At 36.1% G+C, this 21468-nt stretch overlaps 2 protein-coding genes across 2 annotated transcripts in view; both read left to right on the top strand.

Annotated features, from left to right (window-relative positions):
* The window catches only part of LOC143030956 (uncharacterized), a 47462-nt gene that overhangs the window by 8020 nt on the left and 17974 nt on the right, over positions 1-21468 (top strand). The window lies entirely within an intron of this gene.
* Positions 85-17368, top strand: LOC143030953 (uncharacterized). The gene is made up of 2 exons (XM_076194250.1): positions 85-222; positions 15746-17368. The coding sequence occupies exon 2, from the start codon at positions 15869-15871 to the stop codon at positions 17006-17008; it is 1140 nt and encodes a 379-aa protein (XP_076050365.1). The 5' UTR covers positions 85-222; positions 15746-15868; the 3' UTR covers positions 17009-17368.

The following is a 21468-nucleotide window of genomic DNA, read 5'->3' as shown; positions in this document are numbered from 1 at the left end:
AAGACATGATGGGAAACGCTAGAGAGAAACCTTTCGTGTGTGACATGTGTGATGCAGCTCTCTCAGAAAAAAAAAAAACGTAAACTTAGACATCACGTGGTGACCCATACTGGAAAGAAGCCTTTTCCGCTTTCTCATGAAGGGTTTATTTTAAAAGTCACATAGGGACTCAAACTTCTTAACAAAAGGTTCATCTCATACAGCGTGTGATGATTGACTCTGGTGAGAGGCATTTTCAATGTGACCTGAGTGATTTAGTTTTTCTGTATGGTGGTATTTTCAGCTATTAAGTATTGGTCTACTGTTTGGTAGATGTGTCATCACACACGCATACTGTCATTTGTAAATGTTATTTGTTTTATTCTCATTTGTGCAGTTATTTGAGTGACCCTTGGTCAATTGTGTAATAACAATTTTGCTTTTTCGTACCCAAAGATTCGCAAGTATTCTGTTAAGTGCACAAATGTTTTTTCTGATTAAAAAAAAATCAAAGTGGTGTAGCTGGTGGATATCTCTACACGTCATGAATGATACAGTTCTGTTTTCCTTAGCGTTACATAAAGTTATTTGGATTAGGCTATATGCCACTGTTACTTGTTGTTGTTGTTGTTGTCGTTCCCTAGACTGTCTGTCCGAGCAGTCCCGTCTCCCCAAGGAAGGCCACAGCCGAAACTGGGTTTTCCCACAAATCCTTTATAGAGTGTATGTTGTGTTGTTTGCGTGCATGATTGTGTATAATGCAGTCTTCCATTATGTGTTGTATGGTATGGGGTGAAGTGTTACATCCTGGGCAGCTGTTCACAACACGGTCGTCCAGCCTCTTCTGGTAGCTTAGAAGTGCTGGGTGGTGACCGCATCGCAGTCTGGCCAAGTGGACTCTGTCCTTACGTGGGAGAGAGGATTCAGAAGGGTGGATATCAGGGGGTCTGGCATGCATCAGTGTGTTGTCTTTCAGTGTGTTAATGGAGCGGTGAGTGATATGATTATGAATATGTTTCCGGAGGCTGGTATTTGGTGGTTGTGGAGGAAGAGAAGAGAGTATCTGTGTGTAATAAAGGTCTATGGGTGTAGTTTTAATGTTTCTTGGTGTGTGTGGGTGTTCTGTTATGTAGTGTAGCGGGTGTGATGTGTTTGTGGTGGCTGCGGCAAGTGTTTGTGTGCCTCTCATGTCGAGGTGGTCCTTGACTTTGAGGACTTTTGTTTCATGGTGTAAATGGTCTGTAGGTGATGTATTTGTGCAGCCTGTAATTGTTTTTAGGGCTTTGTTTTGTATGATTTGAAGGGCGTTGTGGTGTGTCTCACTGAGATTAGGAGCCCATGCAGGACTCGCATAATTCATCACTGAGCGTATGCATTGTTTGTATATTGTTATATTAGTTTCTTTGTTTTGTCCAAACGTTGTTCCAGTGATTGACTTAAGTGCGTTAAGTCTAGGTGTGCATTTGTTTTTTTATGTTTGTGAGGTGTTGTTTGAAAGACATGGATGTATCGTATGTTACACCAAGAATTTTCGGTGTGTTTGTGTGTGGTATTAGAGTGTTGTTGATGTAGAGATGAGGTATGTATTTGTGTTCTTTTGTCCAGTTGGTGAGAAGTGTTGCTGTAGATTTGGTTGGAGCTATTTTGAGTCTGTTTGTGATGAATCAGCCAATCAGCAGCAACTACCCCTGGCCATCAGCTCTACGCAGATGGCACCGATCCCCAAGGAGGAGCTACGCCTACCTGGGGGAGTACCACTGTTACTTGTAATTTGTGTTGCTTTAAATATATCTACGGTAATAGTGTTAATTTTATCATTTGAGACACGACTTTCACATTTCAGTGAAATCTTTTAAAGAATTATATTAGATGTCATATGATGAATTATTCATTGTTGATGATGAATGAATCCAGCTTGTTTGTTAAAAGTAAAAAGGTTTCGTTTTGTTATTATTTGTGCAGAGAGCTTGTTCGTGGTGTCAAGCAGTATCTTTTGTATGTGGTTTACGAGATCATTTTGTGAGGGATGATAGCTGCTTATAATTAATTTATATATGTGCATCTGGATGGAAGTAATCATTTCTACCTAATTACAAAGGATTACAAAAGAGGAGCATGCCAACAGGTAACCTTTTGGTCCATAACTAGGTCGGATGCGAAACAATTAAAATGATAAACAAATGAATCAATATAAATAAAATTATAGTAATATGAATAATAATAAAGTAAATAGGCAAAGTTAAATAACAAACAGGTACATAGTACATAATAATGAATTGACATATAATAACAAATGATAAGCAAATAATTATAAACAAACAGACAAACAAATGATATGAAATAAATAACAGGCATTACAGCATCTTGCTTAGGTGTTTATCTAAATGAATCTTAAAGCCTCAAATTTAAATACATTGCACTGCCTCTGCAGGAAGTTTATTCCATTTATTACCTAACCTACACGGTTGGTAAAATAATTGCTACCCATTTCTAAATCAAATCTATTTCCAGGCAGTTGGAAACCATTATTTCTTGTCTGATTCTCAATCAGTGTGAATTTTTTTGTCGCTTCTGATGTTGCCAATTCCCTTTAGAATCTTAAGACCTCTTTAGGGAAAACAGATTTATATGTTTTAGTCGATCTTCGTATGACATTTGAAATAAGTTTTGTGGCTCGCTGTTGTACTTTTTCCAATCTGTCAATGTCTTTAATGAGATTCAGTGACCATACGTAAACAGCATATTCCAAATGTGGGCAGACTATTGATTTTTATAGTTTGGTAATGAGAGATGGGCTTTTGAAGTCAAAAGATCGTGCAATCAGTCCTAGAATCTTATTTGCTTTCTCAGAGGCTGAAATACACTGATGAGATGATTTGAGATTGTTACTGATTATTACACCGAGATCCTTTTCACTATCCACTTTTGTTAACAAATTTCCAAAATAACTTGCACTCGTACTTACTGCTATTTTTACCTATGTGCATAACCTTGCATTTACTTGTGTTAAATTTTATTAGCCACTTTTCAGACCATTGCTGTAATTTATCTAAATATTCTTGAATATATAATTTATTCAAGTGATAATTTACCATTCTGCACAGTTTTGTACCATCAGCAAATCTGGAAACAATAGATTTTTGTCTGTGGTCTATGGAATTTATATATTCTATGAATAGAAGTGGCCCAAGAACGGAACCCTGAGTAACCCCACTCGTATATATTTTTTTTCCATCTAGAAGTTGTACCATTTAAAGCAACTTTCTTTTTTTGATCATTTAACCAATTGCTGGTCCAACTTAATAGGTTAGCACTTATTCCATGTGAAGCTAATTTAGCAAGTAGCCTTTCATGGGGGATGGTATCAAAAACTTTTGCAAAGTCTAGATATATTAAATCTATATTGTTTCTTTTGTCATAATTTGAGATGACTGTGTTGTAGAATTCGAGTAAGTCATGCAAGAACGTTTTCATCTGAATCCATGCTGGCTATCATTTATCACTCAGTTACTTTCTAAATGAAGTTCGATAGTATCTCTGATCATAGTTTCCATAATTTTTCCTGCCATTGAAGTCACGCTTATAGGCCTGTGGTTATTTGGCATCTTTTTGTCACCTTTTTTGAATATGGGAGTAATGTAAGCCAGCTTCCATTCTCTTGGGACATCTCCGGATATGATGGATTTCTTGAAAATTTCTAATGGAACAACAATCTCATATTTTTATTTCCTTTAATATTCTTGGATGCCAACCATCAGACCCTGGTGCTTTTATTAATTTTGAGTTTCTCTATACACCTTTTAATTTTTCTTTTGTTATATTTACCATAGTAAGTGCACCCTAAATTTTTCACAGGTTTCAGTTTGGATTTCACTTTGAGGTGTTTCGTTTACGAATACTGAGCTAAAATAGTTGTTTAAAATATCACACGTTCCTTCATTTGAATATTCAAGTGACCGCCAGCAGATAATAGTGGACCAATGTGATTCCTAATAACCTTTTTATCTCTAATGTAACTATAGAATTCTTTGGGATTTTCTTTGAATTTATCAGCGACATTCATTTCGTCTTGTCGTTCTTGTTTTTTTATTATCTTTTTTTAAATCTCTGTATTATTATTGATAGTCATTAGGTGCACCCGAGCATTTGTATTTCTTATAAACCTGTCTCTTTTTAGCAATACTTTTTTTCAGTTTCCTTGTCAAGCTATTTTGGACAAGCCTGGTTCAAACTCCGATGACAAGATTCTTGTCATTTGGTCAAATAAAACAAAAAAATATGACGTCAATCCTCGCTTCGCGAAGCGAGGATTGACGTCATATTTTTCTGGTGTTTTATGATTTTTTTTTGTTTTATTTGACCAAATGACAAGAATCTTGTCATCGGAGTTTGATGGGTTAAACAGGAACCAAGTACGAATCATCTTAGTAAGCATATTTTGAAACATTTCACACATCTGATCTACAGGTCTTTTGCTTAATTTTTCCTCCCAATTAATGTGGTTGAAAAGATGAATATATATATATATATACATGTATATATATATATACCTGTATATTTATATATATACAATGTGTGTGCGTGTGTGTGTGTGTGTGTTTGGGTGACCCATTTTTGTTTAACGAGTATATCTAAAAATGCTATGGATCCTTTTAAGATGTTTTCAATCGTAAATGTGAACCCAGAGGTGTCTTGGAGGCAATTTTTCAGTACAGTACTTCAATATCTTCACTACACATAGTTTCTATGAAGATTTCATCTATGTAGCAGCAGAAGATTTTATTATTTTTATTTCATTAAACACTTCTTCCTCAACGCAGCCATGTTTACCATAACAACAGTACTCCCAACATAGCCATCCCAGAGTCTATACTCCGTGGCATGCTAATGTGTTGCATAAAAGAGGTGCCCTTTACCTGCCCACTCGGAGAAAAACACCAACAAGTTAATGGAGTCGCTATGGGTTCTCCGCTTGGAGTTCTATTTGCAATCTTCAATGTTTTATATGGGCTGCAATAAGACCACCTTAAGACTCGAAGAGATTACAAAAAGCAGATCTAGCAATCACACACACACACACACACACAAGGCAAAAATAGTGTCAGGAAAAGGCAAAAATAGAGTTTCGGAAAAATATACGAAGGGAAACAAAGTAGTAAAGAAAGTAAACTCAGAGAGGGACCTAGCTAGAGTTATCATCTCAAGTGACTTGACACCCGACAAACATGGAAACAAGTTATTCGGAGAGACCTACAATTGGTTAAGATCAATGAAAGTGGCCTTCGAATGATAGAAATGCAAGAGGACACGGAAAGAAAATAAAGAAAGACAGGTGTAGAAGAGATCTGAAAAAGAGCAGCTTTCCTCACAGAGTAATAGACATTTGGAACAAATTAGATGAAAAAGTGGTGTGTGCAAAAACAATACATGAATTTAAAAACAAATTAGATAAAATGAGATATGAAGACAGGACACCACGAGCATAGCTCCCCTTCCTGTAAAATACAACTAGGTAAATACACACATACACACACACACATTCGTTAGATGGACGGCGAGGATTGACGTTCTGAAGAAAAAGTGAAATTTTCGTGGATCTCAATGGAAAGGAAGTACCTATTGTATTTACAGGGGGGGTGATTGCTCATGGTGTAGTGGGAAAGTGAGGAAAAAGGAGAAGGGGAGGGATTACTGAGGGAAATGGAAGGAAATGAGGAAGGGAGGACTTGGTCCAAGAGGCCAGGCGGCTTGTAAACAAACGACGAACCGATGATTTGGATTTGGATGATGGGACTAACAAAAATGTAAAGATTAGAAACATAGATAAGAGCAGTTCAATGGAAGGTGAGGATAATTTCCAAGGATTTAGTGAGGGGGCGGCGGATACCAACCTCCCCCGACTGGCAAAACTGGAGGAAAAACTTGAACAAATGACCGAACATTGGGAGATTAAGTTTGGTAGGATAACAAAGATTGCACAAAGTGTTGAAAGATTGGAAGAACTAGAGAAGGCGAACTAATGAAATTGAAGAATTAAAAAGACAGTTAAAAGAAGTAAAAGAGGAGAATGAAGAATTAAAGAGGAATAGTAGGGACAACAAAGAGGCCATAGCAAATGAAGCACAGGGTTGGAAAAAAAATCCAAGAAAACAGTAAAGTTGCATTTACTGACATAATTAAACAACAAATGAAAGAACAAACTGAAGACTCAGTTATTAAAGTGATGAGACAGAAGGAGAATATAGTAAGATACTTGGCAGATAAAAATTAATGTATAATTATATTAGGAATGGAAGAGAAACATAACCCAGATAGAACCACAAGAATCAATAAGGATAATGAAAAAGTAAGCAGTTTACTACAATTAGTTCAGGAAGATGAACCTGAAATGATGAAACAAATCGAAGAGAAGTTTAGGCTCAGAAAGTATAGTACAGATAAGACCAGACCAATTAAGATTAAATTCAGGTCACAAACGACGGCAGAGAATATCTTAGCAAAAACAGGGAAACTAACAGACAGTGAACAATATAAAAAGGGAAATGAATAAAGAGGAAAGAGAGGAGGAAAAAATGAAAAGACATGAAGCTAAGGAAAAAAACGAGAACAGAACAGTCAGAAAAAGAGATTCTATTGGAGAGTAGTGAACATGAAAGTAAAGAAATTCGACATACTAGAGAAAAACAAAAGGGAAACAGAGAACACAATGGAAGTGGCAGAAAACTAAGAGTGTCTTACACAAATACAGATGGATTAATAACAGGATTGAATGAGCTGAATGATTATCTGAAGGAAAAAGAACCAGACATAATGGGAATTGTAGAAACGAAATTAAAAGGTCCACTGCCACCCAACAGTGTAGGACATGATGCATATAATTATTGGATTAGAAACAGAGAGACAAAGCAAGGGGGTGGAGTTATGTTCCTGACTAAGAAGGATATAAACGTGAGGTGTGTCATATATGGAAAGAATACAGTAGAGATGATTATGATAGAAGTGGAAGACAGAGATAAGAAGAGCAGAAAGTTTGTGATAAATTATGTCCCTCCGAAAACAGCCTCATGGGAGGAGAGTGAACATAAACGTATGTTAGAGGACACAAAGATAACATTAAATAAAATAATGGAAGATGGAGGAAGAATAGTTATGATGGGCGACTTTAATTGCAAAGAAGTCTGCTGGGAAGAAATGACAGTAAAGGGTGGAGACGGCTCATGGGGAAACGCTCTACTTGAGATGATTACTGACCATACAATGACACAATGGATACAGGAGAACACTAGGTATAGAAATGAAGAACAACCATCGAGACTAGACTTAATAATTACATCTGAATCTAGAATAGTGAACAAGATTGAATATAAAACACCAATAAGTAAAAGTGACCACATCTTGATTGAACTGGAACTTAATGAAAAAAAAATATATGAAAAGAAATGAACAATATAGAAAAGGAAGAATGATGTATGAAAAAACAAACTTTGATAAAATAAGAGAATTCTTTCAACAAGAAAACTGGGAAGAAATATACAAAGAAGAAACAACAGTGGAAGAGAAATGGAATATTTTACAAAAATTTACAAAAAAGGAGTGGAAAAGTACGTCCCAAGACAAAAACAAGAAAAAGAATATGTAAAATGCTGGTACAACAAAAGTTGTAGGGAGTTAAAAGACAAAAGAGACAAAGCCTGGACCAGATGGAAAAAAGACAGAAGACCTGAAAAATGGAAAATATATACCTCTTATAGAAATGAATATGTACAAACGTGCAGAGAGGAAAAGAGAAAATATGAAAAAGATGTCATAGAAAAGTGTAAAGATCAACCAAAACTATTCTACAGATTTGTAAACAATAAAGTGAAAAACAAACAAGACTTGGAGAAATTAAGACAAGGGGGAGTTGAATACACTGAGGAAATGGAAATGGCGGAAATTATGAACAAACATTTTAAATCGGTGTTTACAAGGGAGAACATACAACCTGAAGAGATTGAATGGAAAGAGAAAGTCCCTCCTATGGAAGAAATAGAAGTAACAAAGAATGAAATATTGACACACTTGAGTAATCTTGATGTCAGAAAATCGCATGGACCAGATGATATAGCAAACTGGATTTTGAAAGAATGCAGGAATGAACTGGCAGACATAATACATAGCATACTAAACAGTTCCTTGAAAAAAGGAAAAGTTCCAGAAGATTGGAAAAAAGCAAATATAGTACCTATATATAAAGGGGGAAATAAAGAAGAACATACCAACTATAGACCAGTCTCTCTAACAAGTACAATAGCAAAAATTTGTGAAAGAATTATCAAAAGTAGATGGGTAAAATATTTAGAAAAAAACAAAGTGTTAAATCCAAGGCAATTTGGATTCAGACAAGGACGATCATGCGTCACCAATTTAATATGTTTCTATTCAAGGCTAATAGATATAATACAAGAAAGAGATGGATGGGCGGACTGTGCATTTCTAGACCTAAAGAAAGCTTTTGACAAAGTACCACATAAGAAGTTGCTTAAGAAATTAGAAACTGAAGGAGGAATACAGGGCAAGCTGCTAAATTGGATGGAAGACTTTTTGCAAGAATGGAAAATGAGAGTAGTGATAAGAAACCACTCAAAATGGGATAAAGTAATAAGCGGTGTTCCGCAGGGAACAGTACTGGCCCCAATAATGTTTGCTATATATATTAAAGATATGGAAGAAGGAATTGAAAACTATATGAGCTTCTTTGCAGATGATGCAAAACTACTAAAAAGAGTGAAAACAGAAGAAGATTGTGAATCACTACAGAGAGATCTATATAAAGTACAGGAATGGAATAGGAAGTGGGAGATGGAGTTCAATACAAAAAAGTGCAGTATAATGGAATTTGGAAAAAGCAAAAACAGAATAACAGGATCATATAATTTGGGAGAAGAAGGAATAAAAAAAAGTAGAAAATGAGAAGGACCTGGGAGTCATTGTTATGAATAATATGTCACCTGAGAAATGTATAAATAAGATTTTTGGAGAAACCTATAATTTAATAAGAACAATCAAAGTTGCATTCACATACCTGGATGAAGAAATGGTGAAGAAAATCCTAATCACCCTGATAAGACCAAGATTGGAATATGCAGCAACGATATGGTCACCAAGTACAAAAAAAAAATGTATAAAAAAACTTGAAAGAATACAAAGAGCAATTACAAAATTGGCACCAACACTCTCAAAACTATCATATGAAGAGAGACTAGAAAAACTTGAACTACAGACACTAGAGCAAAGAAGAGAGAAAGGAGATTTGATAGCTATTTACAGAATCATGAAAGGCATGGAAATTACTGATAGAGAGAATCTGATAAAATGGGATGACAGAAATACAAGAGGACACTGAAAGAAAATAAAAAAAGACAGCTATAGAAGAGATTTGAAAAAGATCAGCTTTCCTCACAGAGTAATAGACAGTTGGAACAAGTTAGATGAGAAATTGGTGTGTGCAAAAACAATACATGAATTTAAAAAGAGTTTAGATAAAATGAGATATGAAGACGGGACCCCATGAGCATAGCTCCCCTTCCCGTAAAATACAACTAGGTAAATAAAACTAGGTAAATACACACACTTCTTTGCAGATGCAAAACTATTAAAGAGAGTAAGTACAGAGGAAGACTGCAAATCTTTTCAAGAAGGCCTGGACAAAGTCTGGATGTGGAGTCAGAAGAGTGAAGTGAACTTCAACATTAAGAAATGTAGTATAATGGAATTTGGAAAAAGCAAAAATAGAATATCATATCAATATAGGATTAGTAAGAAGGAAGTAAAAATGTAAACTCAGAAAGGGACCTACGAGTAACTATCTCAACATGACACCAGACAAACATGTCAACAAATTAGTTGGAGAAACTTAAAAAATTGGAACACGCAGCATCACTGTGGACACCTGATTAAAAAAAAAAAAAAAAAAAAAAATAGAATTCAAAGAGCAACAACAAAGATGGCACCAACACTTTGCAATTTAACATACAAAGATTGAATAAACTAAATCTACCAACTCTGGTACAAAGAGGAGAAAGAAGTGATTTGCTAGCCATCCACAGGATATGAAATGAATGGAAACTCTTGGTAGGGATGACCTACTAAAATGGAACAGAAGAAATACAAGAGGACATGAGAAGAAACTTAAGAAGGACAGTTACAGAAGAGATCTGAAAAAGAATAGCTTTCTACACAGAGTGATAGATCTGGAACAAGCTGAATGAGGAAACAGTGAGTCATAACACTTTTGACTTAAAAAAAAATAACAGGTTGCAGAAAAATACAATAGCAAGTCACTACAAGCATAGCTCTTTTCCCACAAAATACAACTAGGTAAATACATATAAATATATGCATATATGTATATATATATATATATATATACATATAAATATATGTATATATATATATATACATGCATCTTTATATATATATATATATATATATATATATTATATATATATACACATATATGCGTATATATATATATATATATATACATATATACATATATATATATATGTGTGTGTGTGTGTGTGTGTGTGTGTATATACATATATATATATAATATATATATATATATATATATATATATATTTGTATGATGGAGAACATAAACACAGGGGAAGGCTCGGAACCCTAAACACTCTAACGTTTCGTTCGCGTAGAACTTCTTCAGAGAGTATATGTAGAACTGCAGTTGAAGTTTATGTACTAAATCTAATTACCTTTTTGGACACTTGGGAAAGGTCGTTTTTCTGGCGTGTTTTAGAATTAAAATACTAGTTTGTTTAGCTAAATTGATAAAGCCTCCTCGATGATTCGATGAATTATTAGTTGAAATATATGCTGATTCAACAATTCTTCTAGTGAATTTATCAAAACCTTCATGTAGCACTTCAGCTCCTCTCCAGTTTGGTAAATGATCAAATTTTTCCACATGAACTACTAAAGAATTAGATGTCCTATGTGCTTTTATATCGTTTTTATGCTCATAAATTCTTTTTTCTAATCCTCTTGACGATTCGCCAAAATAAGCCATTGAGCAATTATTGCACGGGAAACCCACTCCTCCCTTTCAACTTAGTACCAACATATTCACCTTTTCACAAACATACAATCAATCTCCACTGTTACACTCTGTACCACATCCACACATAGTTAATGACCCAGTTACTATTGATTTGGTTGGAATCCTTGTCCCAGACCTTTCTATGCCTTGATATTTATTAGAAGAAAAACTTAGAGTGGAGGATCCGTAACCCCATCACTCTGTCCCAATTTCCTTCTTCATCATGCATGAGACCATGGTAAGAAAGATAATGAGGCAATCTTAGAAAAATCCAATAAGTACATAAGAAATCTTTAAGGAACACCAAAATTATCATTCTGCTACACAATAATTTAGAAAGCATCTACCTAATGAATTAGAGCTTCATTTCAACTTAAGTGCTTATGCATGACTGATCTTATAGAATTGTACAACCCACAATAACCTGAAACCATGGGAAAAGGGAAGAAAATGTTGAATCACTGTAAAACTTCTTGTTGAAATGACATCATTAGCAGTTTTTCAGGATTTTGTTTGTGGGATACTTTTGTTTCTTGAGGTACCAATAATGGGAACCTGCAAGATAGAGAGTATAGCTGACCATTTTCAAAATTGTTGACCCCCTCACCACCTCTGTTCGGAGGTGAAGTCCAAAGAGGATCTCATTCAGTCTCTGAACTCTGCACAAGATCTCTCTCAATAAACCTGTAGAATAAGTCATCCTTCCAGTCTTTTGTACTATGCCATGATTAAAAGGAGCTTTCTATTTAAAACCTTCATTTGAGTGCTTAAGTTGATTGGTAGCAGGCATTATAGGCCTATAACCATGTTATGTATCATAAGTAGACACATTTGGTATTTCCTCTGAGTGTATGTAATTGAAATTGACAGAGAATCATTTATTACCTTGGTATCCCATACTCGTATATGTGAGAAATAATTAGGGAATTCAAAAAAATAAGTTCTTATGAGCCATTGTGGATAGGATTAAATAGAAGAAATTTTTTCCATTAGAACAGAATTTAAATCCTAGTCGTGTTTTAAGTGTCTAGGTGAATTCACTGACAACAATTCACCGACAACAAATCATCAACACACTCAATTCATTGATATACACAATTCATCGAAAAATAAAGATAAAGATATTCTAATTTGAAATATATAACTAAGTCGTATTTTCATCCTTGATTTAGCATATTTTATCTCTGATAATGAAATAATTACTATCATAGCCTTTATTTAGAATAGAATATCTTTTCAAGTATTTGTTAAGAATAGCTCAAATTATTTGATTACAGAACTATTGAAAAAGACAAATTAGTATAAACTAAACTTAAACCTATAAATTGGTTTACTTAAAATCAGAAAGCTAGGTTATGGGCTATTGCCCGCAAATAATCAACGACATTGCTATATGAAAGATATCTTTCTACAATATTTTTTTTATCCGTTCAGAAGAGTCACGATATTTCTTTCTTTGTGGTTGAGATGAGTTACCAGCCAAGTATTGATCAACTTTGACTTCAGTATAGTTTTGTTCTTTCTTCAGGCAGTCAAAAAACTTCCAAATATTAGGGTGGTGTCCAGCAACCTGTGTCTCAAATGTCCTATATTAAAAACACAATAATGGTAAAAACATGGATTATAATTATACCAGAAATAAATAGTCATGCTGGCAATCTCAATAATGTAAGTGTCCATGAAAATGAAAATAATGACAAAAATATAATTATTAACAAGAAAAATATTGACATCAATTGTAATGATAGAAATAATGATGACATAGAAAATCAAAAGAACTGAATAGATAAAGATATAGATAGATAGCAACAATGAATAATATAATCAATTATAATGAAAACATTGTAGAAAATGAGAACCACTGATGTAGGGTCAATATATTGTTGTCAGGTTATCCAGGACTGACTGAACCGTCCATGACTGAACTGTCCGTGGGAGGTTCTGCTCACGTCTACATCCTCTAGTATATATTGTCATCAGGTTATCCGGGACTGACTGAACATCCACAGCTGTCTGAACTGTCCGTGGGAGGTTCCACTCATGTCTATATCCTCTGGGTCTCCATTCCTTGATTGCGTATGAAGAAGATTTGGTTCTGGTCCATTTTACATCTGTCCTTTTCTTGATGTTGATACATCATACATATACCAAGGCTTTTTCCTCCTTCAAGGGAGGTAGCCAAAAAGGAAAAGGCACAAAATCATTTCCACCCATTCCATCCCTGAATACACTCCACACCCCTCCACCCTCCCTCTTATCTTAGCACCTCCTGGATGATGGGTCATCCCTGCACCTTGTCCACTGCCCTGGGTTAGAAGCAGTGTCGCAAGACACAGCACATCCACAGCAAGGCAGCTTCATTTAATCAGCGACCCTCCCTGTCTGTCCCCCCATTGTATAAAAGGAGAGGATGAGGAGAAATCCCTTTAAGCTGCGTCAAATTTTGGTCACACATACTACCTCAGCCCCCATCCCCCCACCCATTCCACCTCATGCAATCACAACATCATCCATATACAACCATTCTCCATTCACCCCTGTCTTCTGTCCTCTCCCGTCCTTCCTCAACAGACATTCCCCTCTTCCCAAAAGCCCCCTTCACCCCATCCATCCATCTCATCCTAGGACGTCCCCTCATGTTCACTCCCTCCACATCTGCCTTCCATACCTCTTTTACTAGTCTTTCTTCACTCATTTTTTCCATGTGTCCAAACCATCCTAATACTCTTTCATCCACCCTATCTCCCAGCTCTTTTTCCACCCCTGTTCTCCTCCTCACCTCCTCATTTCTCACTCTATCTAGCCTAGTAACCCCTATCATACTTCTCAGACACCTCATCTCAAACACATTCAAACTCCTTCTCTCTTCTTCTCTTATGTTCCATGTTTCTGCCCCATACAGTGCTATTGGCACAATCACTCCTTCATACAGTCTTCTCTTAGCATCCATTCCCAAATGTCTATTCCTCATTACACTTTTTAATCCACCAAGGCATTTACTCGCTTCTCTCAATCTACATTCTACCTCCCTGCCACATTTGCACCCAAGTATCTAAAACTATCCACTTCCTCCAGTTGCTCTCCCTTAATGCTCACTTCCAGTTTACTGCCACTTTCACCCCTTGTACATCTCATCACCTTACTTTTACCCACATTTATCTTTAGCTTTCTTCTATCACATACTCTCCCAAACTCTGTCACCAACTTCCTCAATCCCTCCTCCGATCCTGCCACAAGTGCAGTGTCGTCCGGAAACAACAGCTGGCTCACCTTCCACTTTTCTCCATTTTCTTTAACCATCTCCAATCCCCTGACCCACTACCCTTGCATCTACCTCTCGCACTACCCCATCCATGTATAAGTTGAACAGCCAGGGCGACATAACGCATCCTTGACGAAGTCCCGCCTTTACCTCGAACCACCCACTCTCTCCATTTCCAATCCTGACACAAGCTCTACTACTCTCATAAAAACTCTTGACAGCTCCCAGAAGCTTTCCTCCTATCCCGTATATCTGTATAACCTCCCACAGTGCCTTTCTGATGACATAGAAAATAAAAACAACTGGACCAGAAACAAATCTTCAGAGGATGTAGACGTGAGCAGAACCTCCCACGGACAGTTCAGACAGTCGTGGATGGTTCAGTCAGTCCTGGATAACCTGACGACAGTATATCAACCCTGCATCAATGGTTCTCACTTTTTATGTTTTCATTATAATTGATGTTTCTGAAAACAGTTTTACATACTTTACCAAAAACACATAATTCACTTGAAGAATAGTATAGGACATTTGAGACACAGGTTGCTGAACACCACCCTAATATTTGGAAGTTTTTCTACTGCCTGAAGGAAGAACAAAACCATAATAAAGTCAAAGTAGATCAATACTTGGCTGGTACTTCATCTCAACCACAAAGAAAGAAATATCATGACTCTTCTGAACAGATATAGAAATATTGTAGAAAGATATCCTTCATATAGCAACGTCGATTATTTGCGGGCAATAGCCTATAACCAAGCTTTCTGATATTAAGTAAACTAATTTATAGTTTTAAGTTTAGTTTATACTAATTTGTCATTTTCAATAGTTCTGTTATTAAAGAATTTGAACTATTCTTGATAAATACTATGAAAAGAAAATCTACCTTGTTTTTGTAGTACTGTATCCTAAATAAAGGCTATGAAAGTAATTATTTCATGATCAAAGATGAAAATATGCAAATGCAAGGATGAAAATATGAGTTATATATTTCAGATTAGAATATTTTTTATTTTTTGATGGATTATGTATATTGATGAATTGAGTGTGTCAATGAATTGTTGCCGGTGAATTGTTTTTGGTGAAATGTGTTGGTGAATTCGCCAGATCCCATTTTTTGAAAACATTACCACATCTGATCTAGAGGTCTTTCATTTAATCTGGTCTTGCAGTCTTTCCTGGAGGACATGAATACCCATAAAGCTCTGAGTAGATAGGTTATGCCATAAGTAATATAAATACCTCAACACAAGACTAATATTACATTAGATATGATGTCCAAGACAGATGAAAAATCCTTTTAAGCATGACATTGTGATCCAAGTTTCTCACCAAAGTGTAATCTCAAGTACACTTGAAGAACCAATCCAGTAAAAAGGTTTTACAGTGTAATTTTTGTGTTTCAGGTATCTCACAAAAGAGCAGGTTCTAAATGCACATGATGACTGACTGACACAACAGAGACTCCTTTCCAGTGTGACCCATGTGATACAGCTTTCTCACAAAAGGGAAAACTCAAAAGGTATGAGATGACCCACACTGGAGAGAAGCCTTTCCAGTGTGAACTATGTGATACAGTTTTCACAGGAAAGTGTCATTTCAAGAGGCATATGATGAGCCACACAGGAGAGAAGCCTATACATTGTGATCTGTGTGATGCAGCTTTCAGAGATAAGATATCTCTCAAAAGACATGTGATGACCCACACAGGAGAGAAGCCTTTCCAGTGCAGCCTATGTGATGCAGCCTTCTCACATAAGGGTAATCTCAAAAGCCATATGATGACCCACACAGGAGAGAAGCCTTACCAGTGTGGGATATGTGATGCAAGTTTCACACAAAAGGGCACTCTCAAGAGGCATGTGATGACCCACACAGGAGAGAAGCCTTTCCAGTGTGACTTATGTGATGCAGCTTTCACACAAAAGAGAGATCTCAAAAGTCATGTGATGACCCACACAGGACAGAAACCATTCCAGTGTGACCTGTGTGATGCAGCCTTCTCACATAAGGGTAATCTCAAAAGCCATGTGATGACCCACACAGGAGAGAAGCCTTTCCAGTGTGACCTGTGTGATGCAGCTTTCACACGTAAGGGTAATCTCAAAAGCCATGTGATGACCCACACAGGAGAGAAGCCTTTCCAGTGTGACCTGTGTGATGCAGATTTCACACGTAAGGGTAATCTCAAAAGCCATGTGATGACCCACACAGGAGAGAAGCCTTTCCAGTGTGAACTATGTAATACAGCTTTCTCACAAAAGGGTGATCTCAAAAGGCATATGACGACCCACACAGGAGAGAAGCCTTTCCAGTGTGAACTATGTCATGCAGCTTTCAGAGATAAGAGAGATATAAAAAGCCATGTGATGACCCACACAGGGGAGAAGCCTTTCCAGTGTGGCCTGTGTGATGCAGCTTTCACACAAAAGGGTGCTCTCAAAAGCCATGTGATGACCCACACAGGAGAGAAGCCTTTCCAGTGTGACCTGTGTGATGTAGCTTTCATACAAAAGAGTGCTCTCAAAATCCATATGATGGCCCACACAGGAGAGAAGCCTTTCCAGTGTGAACTATGTGATGCAGCTTTCTCACAAAAGTGTAGGCTCAAAAGCCATGTGATGACCCACAAAGATAGAAGACTTTCCAGTGTGGCCTGTGTGATGTAGGTTTCTCACATAATGATACTCTCAAAAAGCATATGGTGACCCACACAGGGCAGAAGCCTTTTCAATGTGGCATATATGATGCAGCCTTCTCAAAAAAAGGGTGCTCTCAAGAGTCATGTGATGACCCACACTGGAGAGAAGCCTTTCCAGCTTGGCCTATGTGATGCAGCTTTTGTATGAAACTGACATCTTAAAGATCATATGATGACACCCTTAGGAGAAAAGCCTTTCCAGTGTGACCTATGTGATGCAGCTTTCTCACACATAAGGGTACTCTCAAAAGCCATGTGATGACCCACACAAGAGAGAAGCCTTTCCAGTGTGGTCTATGTGATGTAGATTTTTTCACCAAAGAATTGTCTCAAAAGCCATGTGATGACCCACACAGGAGAGAAGCCTTTTCAGTGTGACATATGTGATGTAGCTTTCACGCAAAAGGGTGCTCTCAAAAGCCATGTGATGATCCACACAGGAGAGAAGTCTTTCCAGTGTGGCTCATGTGATGTAGCTCTTGAACAAAACAGAAATCTTAAAGCTCATATGATGACCCACACAGTAGAGAAGCCTTTCAAGTGTGGTCAGTGTGATGATGCAGCTTTCCTACAAAACTGTTATCTTAAAGTTCATGTGATGAACTGCGCAGGAGAGAAGCCTTTTCAGTGTGGTAACTGTGGTGCAGCTTTTTCACCAAAGTTTAGTCTTAAAAGGCATGTGATGATCAACACAGGAAAGAAACCTTTTCAATGTGGTAATTGATGCAGATTCTTCAGAAAACTATTCTCTCCAAATCCATGTGACGATTCATACAGGAGGAAAGCCTTACTAGTGTGACTTTATTATACTATTGTGCTGCTTTCTCATGAAAGATTCATCTCAGGACAATACTCCTGCATTAAAACCATACTTGGTAGGGAAGCCTTCTCAGTGTGACTTTTTCTCTTCACCATTCTCATGTAAGAGTATCCTGAAGATAATTGTTAGTATTGTGGTCAGTGACTTACCAGCACTTCTATCCATGTGATCAATATGAAATCACTGTCAAACATTATATCTCACATATTGGTCTAGTTAGTCAAGGTGAGTTGATATATGTATATAGTTTTCTCTGGCCATTCATGTTGGCATCCTGTGTCATGAGTGTTTTTAAAATGTGCTATTCATAGTTTCATTAGTTCACTTTTTATAACTGTGGACGGGAGGATTGACCCAGATTTGGTATAGTGTGATTATTATTTGAGGGAGCAGATGAGAGAAGTGTTGTGTAAACTGACTATTCTAGTAATACAGTATGTGAGGGTATTGTGAGGGAACATAAGTAAATGAGAGAAACAAAATTCTGTGCCAGAACCCTAAATACCACACACTCATGTCACAACATCACTCGGGGCACCACCAGCTTCATGATCTGAATACTGTTTGAAGTTGTTTAGAACTAGCAGGCTGTATTCCAATGATATAGTATTTATAAACAAAATCAAATAGTATTTGTTATACAACTGACAGTATATAATAAAAAATATATAAATTAGACTATTTACTGTAAAGATATTAAGAATACAATTAACTCCTGGCAACTTGTATAGAACTTGGTTATTCTTTTTAGTTTGTTTAGTATAATAAGGCAGCATGGAATGAACTTAATATTTTTTAGTTACAAAGTAAGTAAATTGCTTTTATCATGAATCTAAGTAATATGTTTGAGACATTAACAAAAAATGTAGAAAAATATTAAATTTTCAGCCTTTATGAAATCCAAATGTACTGATGGTAAACTGTGACTTCAGTGAGTATACTTTTCTTGTTTATGGTTTAACTAATACTTTATCAATTGTATCTCCTTTTCATTGAAATGTTTATTACATTATAACTGCATTATGTTTCCATATACTTTATATCTTAGTAATTGTTATTACTATTTCATATTCAATTTTCATATATATTTTTCACAGTACACAAAAAGAATCTTGTGTTTTCTTTGGTTTGTTCAGCATTACCAGATTGTATTATAGCAATATAGCACTGTTCAAACTTGCAAAAATATTTTAGTATCTATTCAATAAAAGACAAATTCTCAAGATTGTGAAAAAATAATAAATATCATTTTAGTGCCTTCTGTTTTTTTTTAGCCCTATCAGACTAGTTACAGCAGTATAGAAATAAAATAAAAAAAATAGCAAAATGGACTATGCATATTTTCAATATACAAGAGGGCTGAATGGTGAACAGAAAAAAATTATCAACAAAAGGTAGATCAGAGAAAAGAAAGAGAAACATGGATGATGTAGAGGAAGCTATTCAGAGAAGTAAAAGTATTAAAGTGGTCAAGAACAGACTAGCTTCAGAGGCAGCAAACTTTCTTTGAATGATAGAAATGAAGAGACAGAATGATATGAATAATTTTTTTCTATAAAGATATTTACTCTTCAAAATTATGGTTGAGCAAATTCATCTGTTGACATTAGTAATGTACCAGAAGTTACAAAGGAAAAGGTAGCTTTGTCTGAGATGCAGTGAAAGAAGTTCATTGTAGATCAATACTCAGACTAGCTAGCTTAGATAACTTCATGTAAATATACATGGGGAATCATTCCCCCTCTTTACCATCATGCTGTATTTCCTATTTCATCTTATTCTTCCCTAAATTTTTTCTTGCTTTCTTCAGTAATATATATATATATATCCCCCTTACAAGGCAGGTAACCAAGTCAAAGGCACACATCTACTCCCACCCATTCCACTCCCATTCACCACCCTTCCCTCTCCACCCTCTCCTGCTCAAGTAGTTTTGGAGGAATACTTTGTGGGTTCATCAAGTACTGTGTCACTTTTTTTTCTCCAAACTCTGGTCTTTTCTTTGTTTCCTTATCAATTAATCTTATGTTACTAGTTTATTAATACTGCAGATAAAATTGATCAACCCTGTCTTGGTTGGCTAATATTCCTTGGCAGTGCATCTGCTGCAATGTTCTTCCTACCTGGAATGTATTCAAACTTAACTTTGTAACATTGAAGTGCAGTAAACCACCTGGCAAATCTGCCTCTAATATTCTTTTGCTTGAACAAGTTCTGAATAGGTGTATGATCAGTCCACACTGATTGGATATCCTAGTATTGTATCTCTAATACTCTCCAGTGAATATGTAACTGCTAATATTTCCCTATCTGTAATGGAATAGTTTTTCTCTGCACTATTACAGAGTCTCGGTATGAAAGCTATAGGTTGTAATTTTTCATCTCTTGCATCAGTATATCTTCTAACCCTATGTCTGATGCATCAGTACAAAGAATGAACTCTTTATCATAATTAGGAAAAAATGAAAACTAGAAAACTAGTAAGTTTATCTTTCAACTTGTCAAAAGTTTGTTGTTGTTCAGGTCCCCAAATGAATATTTAATTTATCCTTAACAAAGAATTTAATGGATTAGCTATGTCACATATCCCTTAATAAACTTGGTATAATATCCTGTCAATCCCAAGAAACTTCTAACTTTCTCTATATTGTTTGGTACTGGGTGGTTCTTGACCTCTATCTTTGAGTTCACTATCTTATGTCCCAAATAAATGACACCTTGCAAAAACTAACAAGTTTCAAGTTTCACTTTCAACCCTGCTTCAATTAGTCTTGAAATTATCAAATCTAATTTCTTAAAGTGCTCAGTTGCTGTGTGAGGAACTATTGAAATATCCTCTAGAAATACACTGGCTGTGTTTCCTAACAAGTCCATTGTTTCTTTAAGATCCCAGTATAGCTTTTCTGTAGTCATGTCGTCACTGTTGTATACCAATAGTGCAGTTGCTATTAACTTAGTACCCTGAGAAAATTTAGCTTGTCACTAGATATACTTTCTATCCAATCTGAATCCTTAGACCATCTGTATATTTTTGCTAAATACTCCCTCTTTGTTTGGTGTGTTATTGTTGTCTTTATCATTGTAACCAAAGACCTGATAGGATCCTGATCACACTTTGATTGAAAGTGTTTAATTGATTTTTCGCTCATATATGTTATTTTCCATTTTCTGGAAATCTATTATAAACTCAGCCCTACCCTTCTCATGATCTATTTTTTTGTTTTAAAGTTTCTATTTTTTTTTTCTTCTCATCTAGTATGTTTGTGTCACTATTACTGTATCAATTATGTTAATGAATCTACCCCTAATGTATTTTCTTCCCCCGAAAACTTTTGGACAGTTGACAGCGAGGTAATAATCTCATGACGGAGAACTTCCATGACCATCCTAACTACGTATAATTACGAGGGTAATACGTGTGACTTTCTTCCTTCTCTGTTGACAATGTCAATTTGAATTGATTCCTTCTCTTCAACTTGTAGTCATCCCTCGACATGTATAGGAGCGCACCTCGGCAAAACATCCCCCTTGTCCTTGTATTTGCCCCTCTCCTTCATTCGCTCATCCTCATACCAACGCGGGGTTTGTATGCACTACGTTGTCCCGGA

Source organism: Oratosquilla oratoria, chromosome 12, assembly GCF_046742065.1.
Source record: "Oratosquilla oratoria isolate Oo_2021 chromosome 12, ASM4674206v1, whole genome shotgun sequence".
Taxonomy (NCBI): Eukaryota; Metazoa; Arthropoda; class Malacostraca; order Stomatopoda; family Squillidae; genus Oratosquilla; species Oratosquilla oratoria.
The sequence above is the reverse complement of the archived record's forward strand: the minus strand, read 5'-3'. Positions and strand labels throughout refer to the sequence as shown.

Coding starts and splice junctions, on each gene's coding strand:
- LOC143030953 (XM_076194250.1), top strand. CDS start 15,869: ATGACCCACACTGGAGAGAAGCCTTTCCAGTGTGAACTATGTGATACA.